This window comes from Eumetopias jubatus, unplaced genomic scaffold (assembly GCF_037043125.1).
Source record: "Eumetopias jubatus isolate StellerSeaLion01/CBP00866 unplaced genomic scaffold, mEumJub1_p1.0 scaffold_12, whole genome shotgun sequence".
NCBI classification, from domain to species: Eukaryota; Metazoa; Chordata; class Mammalia; order Carnivora; family Otariidae; genus Eumetopias; species Eumetopias jubatus.
Window position 1 is genome coordinate 47,954,172 of NW_028274818.1, and position 19,407 is coordinate 47,973,578.

Below are 19,407 nucleotides of genomic sequence, written 5' to 3' on the forward strand. Positions count from 1 at the left end.
TAAAAATGAGGTGTGAGTAAAGCAACTAGTCTGAAAAGACTACATGCTGTATGATCCCAACTGTATCACATTCTGGAAAAGAAAGAAGTATAGACAGTAGAATGATCAGAGGTTGCTGAGGGCTTGAGGGAATGGGAATGGAGGACGGATGAACAGGTGATGCGTGGGGGGGTTCAGGGCCATGAATGTTCTGTATAACATTGTAATGGTGGTGATACTGCACGAAATCAACATTGACTAATTAGTGTGCTTTCCACATATAGTATATTTCACCAAGAAAACTTAAAAGAACTGGGGATATTTAGCCTGGATAAGGGAATGCATAAGAGGGAACACAAAAATGGCTATTTTCAAATATTTAAATAGCTATAAGGTAAAAGAAAGAACCAAGTTATTCTGAGTATTTTCATAGTACAAAATGAGGAGTAGTGGGTAAAGTTATAGAAAAGCAGATTATATTTATATAAAGTAGCTGGTTTTTTTTAGTATGTGAAATTTGATACACAAAGGACTATGTGCAAATGAGGAATCACAATGATGAAATGACTGTGAACACTTTATAATTTTTTATTGAGATATAATTTACATGTCATAACATTCACCCTTTAAAGTATATAATACTGTTTAGTATATTCAAGAAAGTTGTACAACTATTAGCACTATCTCACTCCAGAGTATTTTCTCATTACCCCCCCCCAAAAAAAAAAAAATCCTTGATGGTTCCTATTAGCAATCACTCTTCATTTCTCTGTCTCCCAGGCCCTGGCAACTACTAATCTACTTTCTGTCTGGCTGTGCCTCTTCTGGAAATTTCATATTACAATATTGTGACCTTTTGTGACTAGCTTCTTTCACTTAGCATGTTTTCAAAGTTCATCCATGTTATTTTTCTTAAAGATTTTATTTATTTATTTATTTGAGAGAGAGAATGAGAAAGAGAGAGCATGAGAGGGGGGAGAGTCAGAGAGAAAAGCAGACTCCCTGCTGAGCAGGGAGCCTGACGTGGGACTCGATCCCGGGACTCCAGGATCATGACCTGAGCCAAAGGCAGTCACTTAACCAACTGAGCCACCCAGGCGCCCCAAAGTTCATCCATGTTATATCAGGTATTAGTACTTCATTCCTTTTTATGACTGAAAGATATGCATTTGTCAAAACCCATAGAACAATAAAACACAAAAAATAAACCATAATGTAACCTATGGACTTCAGTATATCAATATTGTTTCATTAATTATAACAATTATACCACATTAATACCAGATGTTAATAATGAAAGAAACTATATACGGAGAAGGGGGGATAAATGGAAACTCTCTATTATCTGTTCAATTCTGTAAATTTAAAACTATTCTTAAAAAGAACCTTTTATCTTTTAAAAGAAAGTCAGGGGCGTCTGGGTGGCTCGGTCAGTTGAGCTCTGACTCTTGATTTCAGTTCAGGTCATGATCTCAGGGCCCTGGGATCAAGCCCTAAGTCCAGCTCCCTGCTCAAGGGGAAGTCAGCTTGTACCTCTCCCTCTGCCCCTCCCCCCACTCACATATGTCCTCTCTCTCTCTAAAATAAACAAATAAATCTTTAAAAATAAATAAAAGAAAGTCAGATGAGCACATTTTTAAAAAAGTGAATAGGTAAAAAACTAGGAGCAAAGTAGTGTATTATATACTGTATTCTTACAAAATGGTAAGCTAGAGAAAAGATATTAAGAAAATCAAAAGGAAGAGAAAATACACTTACAGTACTGAACTGTAAAGAATCTGCTATAAGTGAACCTGTGCAGTTCAAACCCATGTTGTTCAAGGGTCTACTGATATATGCTACATGATCCCATTTATATGAAATTCCTAAATAGGTGAAACTAATCTAAGAGGGAAAGAAGTCAAAACTCCTGGAGAAGTGGGGATGGGCATTTACTGGGAAAGAGCATTAGGGAACTTTGTGGAATGATGGTAATCCTCTATATCTTGTTAAGAGTTCGTATTTGTCAAAAGTCAATAAAGGCAAACAAGATTTGTGTTTCTCGATACATGTAAATTTTACTCAAAATGGAAAAAAAGGCAAATAAATAATGAACTCTGTCTAGTTAATGAAAAACATGACAAAGTATTTAGAGGGAAATGCACTGAGGTCAGCAATTTACTTTGAAGTATATGAAATTGCTGGATAGATAGAGGGATGGCTAGATGGAGAGACAAGTGATAAAGCAAATAAAGTAAAATGTTAATGGCAGAATCTAGATAGTAGGTATGTGTGCATTCACATTAAAATTATTTCCATTTTGGGGCATCCGGGTGGCTCAGTCAATTAAGTGACCAACTCTTGATTTCAGCTCGGATGAGCCCGTGTTGGGATCCGTGCTCAACACAAAATCTGCTTGAGGATTCTCTCCCTCTCCCTCTGCCCCTCCCCCTGCTCACGCTCTCTCTCTGTCAATAAAAATAAATAAATAAATCGGGGAACCTGGGTGGCTCAGTCATTAAGCGTCTGCCTTCGGCTCAGGTCATGATCCCAGGGTCCTGGGACCGAGCCCCACATTGGGCTCCCTGCTCCACAGGAAGCCTGCTTCTCCCTCTCCCATGCCCCCTGCTTGTGTTCCCCCTCTGCTGTGTCTCTCTCTGTCAAATAAATAAATAAATAATAAATTAAAAAATCTTAAATAAATTTTTTAAAATAAAATAATTTCCATTTTTACAGATATTTGGAAATTCCCATAGTAAAATATTGTAAAAAATAAAAATAACAACAACTGAAAAAATGTCAGGTGCCTGCTGCTTCCAAAGATATTTATAGCGTCAACTAAAAAGATTACAACAGCATCCCTATTTCTTTGTAATTTGAGAATCTTGTTCAGCTCATATCCACTCTGGCAGTTATTCCTCCTCCTATGAAAAAGTGTTATTATGAAACCCTGTTGCATATGAAACTTCCTTCTGGGGTGCCTGGGTGGCTCAGTCGATTAAGTGTCTGCCTTCGGCTCAGGTCTGATTCCAGGGTCCTGGGATCGAGCCCCACATTGGGCTCCCTGCTCAGCGGGAACCTGCTTCTCCCTCTGCCTCCTGCTCCCCCTGCTTGTGCTAGTTCTTTCTCTCTCTCTGGCAAATAAATAAATAAAATCTTAAAAAAAAAAATACACAATAGAAAACTTCCTTCTGCTGCAACAGGCCTCAGGGGCAGTAGCGTGAAAAGCAGGGACACACACAAGCAGATCAGGAAGCACTCAATGAGACCAGAAGCAGAAAGCTACAGTAACATGCAAACAGAGAGAAGAAGTCACAGGCTGATCTCAAGTATTTCCAAGGCATGCATGGCGTTACCATTTCCTGGGGACCTCTATTGGATCTTCACAACAATCTTGTGAAGCAGGGAAAACTCTTTAAGATACCAAACTCAGGACAACCTTCCGCATCGAAGGTAGGCCCTAGACCTTCAAAAGATCTCCTACCGCAACAAAATGCTGACCACTAGATTATTCTGAACCTAGTGAATGTTTCACCATTCCATAGACACATCATGAATGTTTGCAGCAATCAGTCTAAAAGCTCATTGCTTATTCTCACCTACTTTGTATTCTTTTTTTTTAAAGAATATTCCACACTCATGTATACTTTCTATTTACGTATGTATGTATATATTTACTTAAAGTAAGCTCCATGCCCAAAGTGGGACTTGAACTCACTACCCCAAGATCAAGAATCACATGTTCTACTGACTGAGCCAGCCAGGCACTCCATCAGCTACTTTACATTTTTAATTCCCAACTTTACCCTATTCTAAGTCCTTGGCTTTGATGCCCTACTGAGATCCTGTCTCTGGTACCTTGGAGTTAGTATTTTTGTGACCATGGTGACTCAACTTTTCTTAAAGGATTTCAGCTTTGACTTGCCTGCCTGTCTCTTTCTGTCTAGACTTTTGGGATTGGACCCCACCCTATTTTGGCCCCTAGAAGCTAACTCCTGAAATCAGCTGGAAGAGTCCCACTCACCTCTACTCCTCATAAGTGGGAAAGTCTGGATCCACCATTAGTCATCTAGCTCTTTTGCTATGCTTTCTCATCTGTCCCTCCCAGTTCTGTTCTTAGATTGACAACTCAGACTTCAGTTGTCCCTATCCTCCTTCTAATTTGCATTCTCCAACTCCTGAGGTGTTCCAAGAACTGACTCCTTAGTATCTAATCTTGAAAAGTATCTTATTAACGGCTTTGCTCCTCATTTCTCAGCACCATCAGATAGGAAGACTCAGCTTCTAAGTCAGACAGTGGGCAAATAAGGCAAATTTATATTATTTATTCTCATTCAGGAGAAACACATTCAGAAAGATCTAATAATTTTCCTGTGGTTCCATGGCAAGTAATCTGCAGATATGTAATTTGAACCCAATATTCTAATTCCACTATTCCTTCCAGGTTTTGTAAAGTACCACAGTCATTCAGAAACATTATAGTTATAATAGTATTTATCATGATCATCTATAATAATTATATGTATTGACCATCTACCTCTGTGCTCTCATTTAACCTCACCACAATCCTGTGAAGCCTCTTAATGCTTGACACAGAATAGACACTCAATAGACATCACTGACTGATGAATGAACAAATGGACAAATAAAATTTTTCACAGTAGTTATTATCTGCATCTACAGATGAGAAAACTAAGGCTCACACTTTTGCCAAGATCATACATCTAGATGTTGATTTGAAACCAGATCAGTCTGTCTCCAGAATCTATACATTTTCTAGTAATTCACATAGCACTTCACTCCCAATCATAAAAGAATATGGTGCCGGGGCCCTTGGGTGGCACAGCTGGTTAAGCATCAGACTCTTGATTTCAGCTCAGGTCACTATCTCAGGTTTGTGGGATCGAGACCCACATCAACCTCTGCACTTAGCACACAGTCTGCTTGAGATTCTCTCTCTCCCTCTCCCTCTGCCCCTCCCCCCCAAAATAAATAAATCTCAAAAAAAAAAAAGAATATGTGTCAAACATCTCAACAGAAATCATCTTAAGGAAGTTCTCAACTATTATATTTTTACTATAGAAAATAGAAATGCAATACAGTTCCTTATTATCAATAGAATAGAGAAGGGAACTTTTGTGATCTTCTCAAAAGCAGATATAAACATAATTGTACTATAAAACTCAAACCGGATATTCCGGTAACAGCTCTAACCTGATTTTGGACAGTAGTTCTCCTCTATCTGCACAATCCACACTGACTTGTCGAATAAGTTCATGAAATACTGTATTGTAAATGGTCTGTTCCTTCCTCAATATATGCAGTAGTTTGTGCATCTGGCAGAAGATAAGGAATATCATCAGTATTTATTACTGTCTTATCAGTAAAAAACCATTTTAGGAAGTAAATACTCCGAATGTGAATGTTTTAGAAATGCCTTGATAATTTATTTCACTTATATTTTTCTTTATAAATATATCTACAAAAATGATATATTATTTTTAAAATATAAAAATATAATATATTTTTAAAAGTATGTTTAATCATGTACCTCTTTACATGATGCACTGAGAAGGTCACAGTATCACTTCTATATCATCCCCGCCAAAAATACATAACCTGAATCTAATCATGAGTACACATCAGACAAACCAAAATTGAGGAACATTCTACAGAATAACTGGCATATGCTCTTCCAAATATCAATGTCAAGAAAAACAGGAACTGTTTCAGAATATAGTTGTCTAAAGGAACATGACACACAAAAGCACTCTGTGATCCTGGGATCCTGAAACAGTGGGAACAAGAGCTATAAAAACCACTACAGGTACAACTGATAAAATTTGAAATCTGAATATGAACAGGTAATACCAACACATCAATGTTAAATTTCCTGATTTTGATAAATGTATTATGGATATATAAGAGAATATCCTTATCCATAGGAAACATGCCCTGTAATGTTTGGTGATAAAGAGGCATGATGTCACCAGCTTACTGTAAAATGGTTAGGAAAAACTATACATATAGAGATATGTATGTAAAGAGGAAGAGAGAATGATAAATCAAGTAGGGCACAATGTAAACTATTAGTGAATCTGGGTAAAGCTTACATAGGAATGCCTTATACCGAACTTGTCTTTAAGTTTCAAATTCTGTAAAAATAAAAATTTACAAAACAAAAGAGGAAAAGCCCTCATAAAGAAAAATATCTGTATCTCTGTAAGGTTTAAAGAGCTTTTTCATTAATAAAATAAAAATTTTAAGAGGTAAGAAAGCATGGTTTAATTGGCAGTGTTTTTTAGTGGTACATAAAATAATAAAGGTCTTATAATCAATGGTACCTTATAGTCAATGAAATACGGTAATAATAATACCAACAATTATACAGTGTTTGCTACATACCCAGCACTATTCTAAGCCCTTTATATTCATATGTCATTTAATCTCCACAACAACCCTATGAGGTAGGTATGATTATTACCTCTAACTTAAAGATGAGTAAATTGAGGCACAAATACATTAAGTGAGTTGCCCAAGGTCACTAGCTAATAAATGGCAGGGCCAGGATTCCAATCCAGACATTCTGGCTCCAGAATGCATGCTCTCAACCACTAGGTTACATTGATCTTTGCAATTACCTTGGTTGGCCCTGTATATTCCTGATTTTCCACACCAGCCCTCTCTAGCATAGCATCCATCACATCATTAAGCTGGACCACTTCTACTCTTTTATTAGGTTTCCTAAAAGATTAAGGTGACAGACTTATGTAATTAAATGTTGTAACAGGTTATCCTCAAATGACAAAAATAATACATACAAAATGTATATACTATGGAATATTAATGGTATTTTTTTTTATTATTTTAGAGAGAACGAGCTGGAGGAGGAAGGGCAGAGGGAGAGGGAGAGAAGCCCCAGCAGACTCCCCACTGAGTGTGGAGCCCAACCTAGGGCTCAATCCCAGGACCCGAAGATCATGACTTGAATGAAACCAAGAGGTTGCCCAATGGACAGAGCCACCCAGGTGCCCATGGAATATTAATGGTATTTTAAAGCATTAGCCCTGTATGTACTGATCCAGTGGATTATAGCAGTAATAAAATTTTTAAAAAAAGAAAAAGGAAAATGTAAATAGTATGATCCTCTTTGTAAATAAAATAATGCTTCCTTCCTAAAATTCTATACACCTAGTGTGCAGGATTGTAAGAACATAGAAGAAATATGGAGAGATAAATACCAAGCTGTTAATATTGGTTACTTCACAATGTAAGTGAAGAAAAGGGACAATGGAGAGATAAGAAGAAAAAAAAAAAAGACTGTAGCAAAACAATCTGCTGTACAACCTTGTGCCTAGACTGAATGATACTGTATTGAAAACTTAAAAATTTGTTAAGAAGACAGATTTCATGTTAAGTGTTCCTACCACAACAAAATAAAATTTTAGAAAAAAAAACTGTAAAAAAAAATATTTTATAGTACTTTAATATTATTATAAATGTGTAAAAATTGAAAACACTGATCAGATGATGGAATTGTGTACACTTATTGTCTTGGGTTTCTGCTATAATTTTAATATTTTCTGTGCAATAAAGTACTAAGAAAAATACATATATATATTAAAATACATATTCATATGTATATGTTCCTTCTGAGAAATACTTTCAAAAATAAACTGTACTTACATGGATGGGAAGAGCAATAGCCTGTTTTCACTATCTGTGAGGAGAGTAGTATATTTGCTGCAATAAATAAGACAGATAAATATTATTGTAAGAAAATTAACCGGCCTGTTTATCACATGTCACAACATGATAAACCTAAGACCTCAAAAATTGGGAAGCTTGGAGGCAATTGAAAAGGTCCATCATTTTACCCACAAGATCATCCCAAGGCATCGACAGACACAAATGTAATGACATTTATCATATTTGTAATATTTTTAGTAAAGGAGTTTTAATAACATTCCTCATATGTGACAATATGAACATTTCCTTGGTTCATTTTTTTAAATGCCTTTTCAAAGGTGGAAGGATGTTCTGAGAACTCTGAAGTCAACAAAGTTAAGTGAATAAACAGGTTATAAAATTAATAAGCAGAGATGAAGCTAGAACCCAGTTTTCCTAACTCCCAGCCAAATCTGTCCTCTGAGAGTGCTCATTTCCACCTAAATGAGTGTCACAGTGAGAACCACATGGTAATCCTAACTCATTATTATTTATGTAACATTTTTCTTCCTCTTGTTAATAAGTATTTCCTTTCGTTCTGCCCCCTGCTGGAACTCAGTTGGTTAATAAGGTCCATTTTCAGAATTTAGATCAGTGAAAAATCTCCAGGGACTATAAAGACTCAAAGTTTCAAAAATGAATGAGAGGAACCAGAAACAATGATAGCCCAGGCACAATGAGCACGCCTACCACCCAGATCTTGACTTCTAAGTACCATTCTCCACTCAAAGGAATCAGTACTCCCTGGAGAAGTGACATAGCTCATTCCACAGCTGGAGTTGGGAAATATAAGATGAACCTGGAAATCTTATTGAGTCAGAAAATAAGGAAACACTCAAAGAATCATGGGGACATGTCCAAAGAACATAAGAGCCAGCTCAGAGGAGCTAACATTGGCCAAATCTAAAAATTTTTGAACATAAAAATAATCATAGTAAGGATGCCTGGGTGTCTCAGTCGGTTAAGCTGAGTCTGCCTTCAGCTCAGGTCATGATCCCCGGGTCCTAGATCGAGTCCTGCACAGGGTTCCTTGCTCAGCTGGTAGCCTGCTTCTCCCTCTGCCTGCTTCTCCCTCTGCTTGTGCTCTCTCTCTCTCTCTCTGACAAATAAAATCTTTAAAAAAAAAAAACATAGTAAAGAACTATAACCCACAGGAAAAAAAAAACAGAAATCCATGAATTCATATGGTAAAATGCTAACTAATAAACAGAGAAGAAATGATGAAGCTAAAAAAGTCATCAAAAAGATCTATAACTAGTAGGTTGCTAGGAAATATACACTGAAGCATTTGGTGGTAAAGGGTCATATCTCCAACTTACTCTTGAATAGTTTTAATGTGTGTGTGTATATCAAAGTAAATAAGGCAAAATGTAAATACTCAGTGAGTTAAAACAGAGAGTACATGAGAGTTGCTTGCCATATTTTTGTAACATTTTTATAATTTTGAAATTACATAAAAATTAAAAGTTCCCCCAAAATGAATTCCATTTAGTTCTTTTTGACAAAATATTGTTCTGAAACCCACTATCATAAGGAAATGCCATGTGTATTGAAAAAGTAAAAAGAGTAACAGCCTCTGGAGATTTTATTATAAAACCTTAGTCCATAATTCTAGTTTTTTACACTATGAAACATTCAAACATTGTTTCATAAAATACAAGGAAGATCCCATTTTCAATGCAATAAGCAGGAAACAAAGAAAACTGGAGATGACTAGTGTGAAGGCTGGATCCAAGCCCTAGAGTGTGCCTTATGAGACATCAACTCAGAGGGCTACTTTCCTTTGTCTCTTTGGCCACTACCCAAAACCATTCCTAAGGAGGCCTAGGTGAGCATTCAGAACACAGATCCACTTCTTTAACTGAAAATTAAATAATAGGAAAAGACAGAGAACATTTTGATCACTAAAATCCCAAACTCTTTTCAATAAGACATTTTCATTCTTAAATTTAGGATGGAAGGCTAAATGTTTCCTTATTTCAATGTAGATATTACCTAGGAACTGTTCTCAGGTTCCTCTATGTCTGAGAAGGAGGAAACAGTTCCACTTGTCAGATATTCAGGATATACTATGGTACTCACTCATCATAACACTCCAAACCTGAAACTCCTGTATTTGACACAATATGAAATTCTTCAGGAAGCAAAGTATCTGTTAGTTTCTTTGGCTTAAAAAGAAAGAAAGAAGGACAAGAATGAAAACATTAGTAAATGAAAAAAGTTGGATTGCATAAATCAACATTCCTATCCCAAAGGGATACTATTTATTAAGAGGTTTGATAATAGAAATAACAGTATTAGTAATATGGACCATAGGACATAATAAAAAACATTTAGCAGAGCACACATTTAAAAAATAACCATGAATTAAAGAACAACCTTGGTTTTAGTATTATTCACACATGTCCCACATATTCAGTAATCCATTGACTCTTTAAAATTCAATAGGAGGGGTGACTGGGTGGTTCAGTCAGTTAAGCATCTGCCTTCGGCTCAGGTCATGATCTCAGGGTTCTGGGATCGAGCCCCGCATCAGGCTCCCTGCTCAGTGCGGAGCCTGCTTCTCCCTCTCCCTCTGCCCCTCCCCCTGCTTGTGCTCTGTCTCTGTCTCTCTCAAATAAATATTAAAAAAATAAAAATAAAAAATAAAATCCAATAGCAATTTAAAATTTACCTTAACAACATGCCAAAAATAAGAATTCTACAACTTTGAACTGTAAATTAAAAAAAAAAATCTAGGGTGCCTGGGTGGCTCAGTTGGTTAAGCGACTGCTTTCGGCTCAGGTCATGATCCTGGAGTCCCGGGATCGAGTCCCATATCGGGCTCCCTGCTCGGCGGGGAGTCTGCTTCTCCCTCTGACCCTCTTCCCTCTCGTGCTCTCTATCTCTCATTCTCTCTCTCTCAAATAAATAAATAAAATCTTTAAAAAAAAAAAAATCTAGTCTTCTATACTGTATTTTCTAGATTAAAGTGGGTAACTGTAGTTTGAAAAATGGCTTAAAATAAGGTATCATAGAAACTTTCCCACTAAATACTTTTTCCTAGAAATAATTAGAAAGTGCTACAGTACAACATTGCTTTATATTTTTAAGGAAATGATTTTTAAAAATTAGAGGGCGAGGAAATTATTTGTCAAATACTTTATTTACCTTATGAGACACAACGACACCATCATGTGACTGTAATGAACGTTCCAAACGTGGGGGACAAAGCGAACTCTCCCTGGCCTCTCCTTTAACATATTTAACATCGTACAGAAAAGAAATATCCCTAAAAAATAAGAAAAATATATTTACAAAATAAACTTTGTCTGGCTACCGGATAAGAGTGAGTAAGATTCACATACATCCTTCTAGTGGGTGAAAAGGGGCACAAAACCAGGCTCCTTACTTCATACTTCACTAAGACAGCAGAGGCATTAGACAAGAACCACCCCCACCCCATTATTCCTCTTTTCCACCTCACATTTCTCCTTCACATCACAAATCCTTTCCCTTCCTTCAACCTCGGGTGAAGATGTATTCTCTTCCCCAGAGTTATTTCCTCCACTGATGTCCTTGATTTCATCTTTACCCACATCCTTTGGGATCTCATTCTACCAATCTACTTTCTGTATGTTTCCCCCTCCCTTGGAATATTCCCTTTGATCTATAACTCAAGTCTTTTCCCCTTCTAAAAGTCCTTCCTTGACCATGTTATCAGGATTTATCTATCAACTGATCTCTCACATTCCGTTAATCAGATTTCTTCAAATTTCCTTGCAATCTAATTTCAATACCTATCTCTCTTCTGAAACCGCTCTAGAAAGCTGATGACTTTCTACTGCCAGGTCATCAGCTCTTCTCTTCCACTATTTCCCTGTAATATTTCCCAGGGTTGATCATCTCTTTTTTAAAAACATTATCCTCTCCTCTATCCTCTGTTACTGGAGTCCTGGTTCTTTTGCTTAACCTCTCCTTCTTGGACGCCTCTGTGACTTCCTGTCTACTAAATGGAAATGCCCTGCACCATTATGGCCTCATCTGTCTGTCTTCCTACCCTATACTTTTTCTCTTGCCAGTGCCATGCAAATCTCACCTTACCATATTTGTTACCTCTACATACACTGAATAATCCTCCCTCCATTCTAACTCTCCACCCTCCTATCCTCACTAATTGTCAGGAAGTACTACCACTCTACCCATCAAAAGCTCAGCATACATAATTGATTCCTTCCCATCCATTGCCCTAAATTCCCATCCACCACTAACACTTAATTTCATAGTCACCCTCATAGCATTCTAGCATTGACCCTGTTGTCTCTTGCCAATGCCAAATCACTAGTCCAAGCTATCCCTACTTTTTACATGGCTCTCAAGTCTCTCTAGTACATTCTACACACTTCTGCCAATTCACCTTCGTATAGCAGTTATAATCACGCCACTTACTGCACATGATTTTCACATGTCTCTGCCCCTCCCCCAATTGTAATTGGTATAGCCATTATGATAAATAGTATGTAGCTTCCTCAACAAAATAAAAAAATAGAACTACCATATGACCCAGCAATCCCACTTCTGGGTTTATATCCAAAGGAAATGAATCTGGATCTTGACAAAATATCTGTACTCCCATGTTCATTGACGCATTATTCACAATAGCCCAGACATGGAAACAACCTAAATGTCCACTGATGAATGAATGAAGAAAATGTGTATATATAGACAATGGAATGTTATTCAGCCTTTAAAAAGGAAATCCTGCCATTTGTGACAGCATGGATGAAGCTGGAGAACATTGTGCCAAGTGAAATAAGCCAAAGACAAATACTGTATGATCTCATTTATATGTCAGATGAGCACATGCGGAAAGGGGAAAATGAGGAGATGTTAGTCCAAAAGTACAAAGTTTCAGTTATGCAAGATGAATGAGTTCTGGAGATCTAATGTATAGCACGGTGATGATAGTTAGCAATACTGTGTTATATATTTGAAATCTGCTAAGAGAACAGATCTGAAATTTAATCTTCTTACCACACACATATAAACTCACGGATACACACAAATGGTAATTATACAGTTATTTAGCTTGACTGTGATCTTTTTACAATGTATACATTTATGAAAACATCAAGTTGTATGCCTTAAATATACACAATTTTTGTGTCAAAGATATCTCAATAAAGTTTTTTTAATAAAGTTTTTTTTTTACAAAGTTGCTCTCAGAATGATGGGACATTAGTCACTATCACACCAATAACTGCTAGAGATTGGCCAATATAACTTTGTTAGCTAAAAACAATGAATGAGGGGCGCCTGGGTGGCTCAGCCATTAAGTGTCTGCCTTCAGCTCAGGTCATAATCCCAGGGTCCTGGGATCGAGCCCTGCATCAGGCTCCCTGCTCCGCGGGAAGCCTGCTTCTCCCTCTCCCACTCCCTTTGCTTGTGTTCCCTCTCTCACTCTGTCTCTCTGTCAAATAAATAAATAAAATCTTTTAAAAAATAAAATAAAAATAAAAAATAATCTGTTTGGGGGCACCTGGGTGGCTCAGCTGGTTGAGTGTCTGCCTTCAGCTCGGGTCATGATCCCAGCGTCCTGGGATCAAGTTCCGCATCAGGCCCCCTGCTCAGCGCGGAGCCTGCTTCTCCCTCTGCCTCTGCCCCTCCCCCTGCTTGTGCACTCTTTTTCTCTCTCTCTGACAAATAAATAAATAAAATCTTTAAAAAAATAAAATAAAATAATCTGTTTTATTTCTTATAAAACTCTAGTGGTAAACCACCTGCTTCTACTCCTCTGGAAAATCTATTTTTATTTACAAAAGCAAAAAAAACAAACTTTGATTCCTAGCCATTACACAAAAACTGGATCCCCCAGATTATCAAACTGAGTTCATACTTCAAATTTTTCTTCAGATCATCACTGGCTATGTTCATAAATAAGCATGTCTTTTATCTGAAGTTGTCAAGGAATGAGGTATTTCAGAGAGATCGATTTTCCAAATAACTGAGGTATGCTTTAAAAAACATTAAGTCTTTCTAAAATGTATTTAAAACATGGCAGCTTTCTTAAACAGAGTGTACATAATACAAAATAATCTTTTCTTGACAATTCAGGTAATGACTTATGAAGTTAGAAGTGTCCTGAGGACAGTGTGGTTTTGTTTTTGAAACCTAAGTCAGTACTGGAATATGGCAGGCCCTGGTGGGTGTTGGGTCCTTCTTTGGGTTGGAAGGGTTGGAAAGCACTTTCCCAGACACCCTTGCAGCTAGGGTTCTGGGTGAGAACTAAGTTCCCCAAGTAGATGCACATTTGCAAGATTCCAGAGGTAGAAGTAAAACAGAAGTCACTTTCCTGTCATGTCTTTAGCTGATTCTACCAGCAACATCATGGAAAAGTGGTTTTCCTGAAACATTCCAGAATCCACTCTCCAGCTACCCCGTCCAGAGGGGCAGTGCAGTAACCTCAGTGACAGCTTCTTGATTTCAGCTTCCAGATCCTTGGATAACAGTTAAGGGGACTTTTTTTTTTAATTGCAGTATCATTCACAGACTACAAAATTCACCTTTTTAAAGAGTACAAGTTTTTAGTATATTCACAAGTTTTTAGTATATTCACAATTTACAAGTTTTAATATATTCACAAAGTTGTATGACCATCACCAAAAAACCCTTACCCATTAACAGTAATTCTCCACTTTTCTCCCCAGCTCCACCCCCAGCAACCAATAATCTACTTTTTGTCTCTGAATTTCCCTATCCTGGACATTTCATATAAATAGAAACACACATGTGCCCTTTTATGACTGGCTTCCTTAGCATGTTTTCAAGGTTCATCAATGTTGTAGCAGGTATCAATACTTCAGTCCTTTTTATGGCTGAATAATATTCCATTGTATACGCCATTTTGTTTATTTTTTCATCAACTAATGGACAGTCGGTTTGTTTCCACTTTTTTGGGTGCATGAATAAAGGTGCCATGAATATTCATTGTAAGTTTTTGTGCAGACATATACTGTCTATTCTCTTGGGTATATACCTAGGAGTAGAATTGCTGGGTCATCTGGCAAGCCTATGTTTAAATTTTTGAGGAACTGCCAAACTATTTTCCAAAGAGGCTGCTCCATTTTACATTCCCACCAGCAAGGTATGACACTGCCGATGTCTCTACATCCTCACAAATGCTTGTTATTGTCTGCTTTTCAACTATCATCCTAGTAGGTGTGAAATAGTATCTCTTCATGGTTTGATTTGCATTTCCTTATGGCTAATGATGTTGAGCAGCTTTTCATGTGCATATTGGCCATTTTTACCTTCTTTGGACTCTTGAACTCTTGTGGCAGCCTTGGAGGTAGTAGCCTGCATGGTAGGTTAATTCCACCCTGTTCTGAGAGTTAGTCCCAAAAGTATTGCTTCATATTTTCTCCTTTAGCCCTCCTGACAATTTTGTAAATACTCGATATACTGTTTAAAATAGGTTTTATTGGGGCACCTGGGTGGCTCAGTCGTTAAGAGTCTGCCTTCAGCTCAGGTCATGATGCCAGGGTCCTGGGATGGAGGCCCGCGTCGGGCTCCCTGCTTGTCGGGAAGCCTGCCTCTCCCTCTCCCACTCCCCCTGCTTGTGTTCCCTCTCTCACTGTGTCTCTGTCAAATAAATAAATAAAATCTTTAGAAAAAATACAAAATAAAATAAAATAGGTTTTATTTTCTGAACTCTGACTGATAAAGCTGTTGAAAAATATTCAGAGGCTATTTGCTGGGTTGTTCTATATTTTACTGCTGTGCTCTAAATATTTAAGGTTGCTAGACATAATAGTATTTATTATACTCTTAACCTATACTCTTAACCTAACTCTATAACCTCTTGTTATAAATACTATTAGTTATACATATATTAATTTTCTACTGGTGCCATAAAAATTACCACAAATTTAGCTGCTTAAGCAACACAAATTTATTATGTTACAGTTCTATAGGTCAGAAGTCCAACACAGGTCTCACAGACTAAAATCAAGGTGTCGACAAGGCTGTATTCCTTTCTGGATGCTCTAAGGGAAGATCCATTTCCGTGCCCATTGGAGCTGTTAACAGAACTCAATTCCTTGCAGTTCTAGGACTGAGATCCCTGTTTCCTTTCCTTTCCTGCCAGCTGAGGGCCATACCCAGCTTCTAGAGGCCAACAGTAGTTCTTAGCTTGTTCTTAGCTCCTCCCTTCCTCCATCTTCAGAGCCGGCAAGTGTAGGCTGAATTCCTTCTCTCTCATACTTCCACTGTGTCCTCCTTTGTCTCTGACCTGTTCAACTTCCTTCTTTTTCCACTTCAAAGACTCAGGCAATTAGGTTGGGCCCACCCCGAGAATCCAAGTTAATCTCACCATCTCATGGTCCTTAACCTTAATCACATCTGCAAAGTCTCTTTGGTTATGTAAGGTATGTATTCAAGTTCTGAGGTACACCGAAAACATTTTGCGGGGAGGCAATTATCCTGCTTACCACAATACAGATCTTCACAGTTTAAAAATTCCAAGTGAGAAGTCATTTGACATTAAAACTTTAATATTGGGTTATTCCTGCATTCAGATATAGCTTATTATTTTTTTCAAAGTACTTCAAACATTTCATAACTACTAATTATAACTAGTGATAATTATAACCATGATCTGAAGGTATAAAATAAAATACAATACTTTGACACCAAAGCCCCAGGACACAAAAGGTAATAGCCCAAGTTCCCGCCACCTTTTCTAGCACTGAGACATACCTGAGTAATAACAACTTATATTTAAATAGCACTGTACAGGGGCATCTAGCTGGTCAGTCAGTGGAGCACGTGCCTCTTGATCTCAGGGTCATGAGTTCGAGCCCCATGATGGGTGTAGAGCTTATAGACATACACACACAAATACATACATACAAAGCACTGCCCATTATTTCCTTTAAAATATGTGCTTTACAATATCTCCGGGAGGTCCACAAAATGGAGCAAGTCTATTATTCCCTTTTACAAATGAGAAAATGGAACTCAGAAAGACTAAATAACCTACACATGTATTAATATGCTTATTACATATTAATGTGTCATAATATTACATATTGTTTCTTTCAGATGAAGTGATATCTCATGAGGGGCATGCAACTGATAAATGGACTACACACAGAAAAATGAGGTGGTCATAGTCTTCACAGGGAAACTTAGGACATTCATAATATTTTTAGGAATGACATAAAAACAACAAAGAGTATTTGCTGATTTGATCTAAAGGTGAAGGATTCACTTTGAGAAAAACCAAGGAGTAAGCACTTGCTTTTCAAGGTTTTCATGAAGCTATGTTACCTCACTCTTCTTAAATGTACAGATGAAAGAGTCACTATAAGACACTCTGCCTCTGGGGTCTTGTCCCTTTTACTAGGGTACAACAAGGGACAGAAGAGTAAGCAGACAAGGACACAAAGGCATGCAGAAAGCAAATCTTAACAAAGCAAAAGCCGGTAGAGGTAATAATCCTACACACAGAAGGGTGGTCTGTGTCTTCTTCAGATTGTTTTCTGATTCAAAGATACTGTAAGCTTCAAATTTAAAATCTTTGATTCTATGATTTTTCCACCTGTGCCCCTCCCAAAGAAATGAGACAACAACTCTATTCATCGGCATCTACCCTACCATCTGCCTTCTTTACCTTCCAGCACCAGTTAAGGAAACAGGATGGTCAATCAGGTATCTGAACTTATTTCTTCTAATAGGGTGATACCAGACTTGGTTAGCCGGACGCCGAAGTGTACCCTAAGAAAAAAGTAAATAACATAAATAGACAGCAGAGGGAGCTCTAGTCAAATGAAATCTGTTAATCCTTTGGAATGTTTACATTAAAGGCATTTGGATGGTCTATGGAAAAAAGAGCAGAATGCTTAATCAATACTATGGAGAAAAACTGAAACTGGGACAATTCAAAAGTGAAAGAAACATATCAAGACTGAGAGTAGTAATAATGATCACTTAGGTAAATCACATTTTAAAAAGCATTTCCTTGGAAACACTGGAGCAAATGATTTTAGTTTCAAGGAAATTAATTTTGAAGTATTTTAAAAGACGGTAAGGAACGTATGACACTGGGACACCTGGGTGGCTCAGTCATTAAGCGTCTGCGTTCAGCTCAGGTCATGATCCCAGGGTCCTGGGATCGAGTCCCGCATTAGGCTTCTTGCTGGGCAGGGAAACTGCTTCTCTCTCTGTCTGCCACTCCCCCTGCTTGTGCTTGCTCTCTCTCTCTGACCAATAAATAAAATCTTAAAAAAAAAAAAGGAATATATAACATTAAAAAAGAAACAAGCCCAAAATAAAGTCACTTGTGCTAAGCCTCACATCAGCAAACCAACACTTAACACCTTACCTAATGGCAGTATGGCATCTCCCAAGAGTGGCATTTTAAGCCAATCAGCTGGAAGTTCCTCATCAGCACTAGAGAGGTAATCAGCCTGATAGGCTCCCACCCTTCCCCAGAAGATGACCTTGCCCAAAATAACTCTTTCTTCTGTTTATGATTTCCTTGTCCCTGCCCCTTTCCGCCAAAAACAGTCCTCTATTTTGTATAGCTTCTCAGAATTCCTTTCCACTTCCTATATGGGATGCTGCCTGATTCATGAATTGCTGAATAAAGCCACTTAGAGCCTCAAATTTACTCAGCTGAATTTTGGTTTTTACAAGAACATGCTCAATAAATACCTAATGAACTGGATACCAAAAAGACATATGTTCCCCAGTTCTTCGTATAGGTATATACTCACCTTTGGGGTTTTAATTTTCTTAGAGGGCAGTAAGTTTTCAGGACAAGGACCAGCACTGGCTGCATAGGTCAGAGAAAGAAGAACTTCCTCCGGGATAAACTCATTCTGAAGGGATGTAGGAAGGGGTTTTGAACGATCCACCATGGTTTTTTTCTCCTTTAGTTCAGGAAGTACTAAGAAAGTAACAGGAAAGAAAAACTTGCTGCAGTTTTTTGTAGTTAGTTGGAAATCCCCAGGCTGCTTCATCAATACCACCTGTATGTTTCTAACAGAGCAAACACTGTTTCTGGTTGCAAAGAATAGTTAATAGTACTGAACATCATCTAGTCAAGAAAAAAAAACTCATATTGCTTGCCCTCCTCACACTTATAACACACAGTTTCAAAAACTGAGGCACAAAGATGAACTTCCATTATTCCAAATTCAAAGTTGAAAATTAAACTCACATCACCTGCTCAATTAAGTGGAACAGCCTTAAAATGACTATTTTCCCTTTGATGTGAAAAGGACAAAAGAAAGTTTCCCCTCACAACTGTCAAATTGTTTAGTAATTATTTCTATGTAAATCCAAAGGTGAGGATAACTGCATTAATTGGGGCATTTTTAGAGTGGAAGGGATCTGAGTTGGGTTTAAGAGGAAAAGCAGAATTCGGATTGTTGGAAACGAAGAGAGTGGAATAATCTGAGTGAACTGGCAGTCAGAGCTGTACTATTCAGCCTGAGTAGGGCAGAGTTGTGAAGATACGGAATAGGAACAAATAGGTAAAGGCCTCCTGTGCAGTCAGTCAAGGAGAGTGGGGTTGTTGCTCTTACAGAACTCTCCACTAATCTACGCCCCTCACAAAGTATGGCTTATGTTAATGATGTATTTTTGGAATGTTGGTGAGGGGCATAGATTAGTGGATTAACAAACTCAACTTTGTTTACATTTCCTTATGCCTCTGTTTCCCACATCACTCATGGA

At 37.6% G+C, this 19,407-nt stretch overlaps 1 protein-coding gene across 1 annotated transcript in view; it reads right to left on the bottom strand.

Annotated features, from left to right (window-relative positions):
- Positions 1–19,407, bottom strand: part of AXDND1 (axonemal dynein light chain domain containing 1) — a 98,249-nt gene that overhangs the window by 76,859 nt on the left and 1,983 nt on the right. Inside the window, exons 3-9 of the mRNA XM_028121530.2 lie at positions 18,444–18,616; positions 17,339–17,442; positions 10,837–10,957; positions 9,769–9,854; positions 7,645–7,701; positions 6,600–6,702; positions 5,173–5,294 (exon numbers count right to left, since the gene is read on the bottom strand). Coding sequence (XP_027977331.2) covers positions 5,173–5,294; positions 6,600–6,702; positions 7,645–7,701; positions 9,769–9,854; positions 10,837–10,957; positions 17,339–17,442; positions 18,444–18,616 — 766 coding nt within the window. The remainder of the gene's footprint in view (positions 1–5,172; positions 5,295–6,599; positions 6,703–7,644; positions 7,702–9,768; positions 9,855–10,836; positions 10,958–17,338; positions 17,443–18,443; positions 18,617–19,407) is intronic.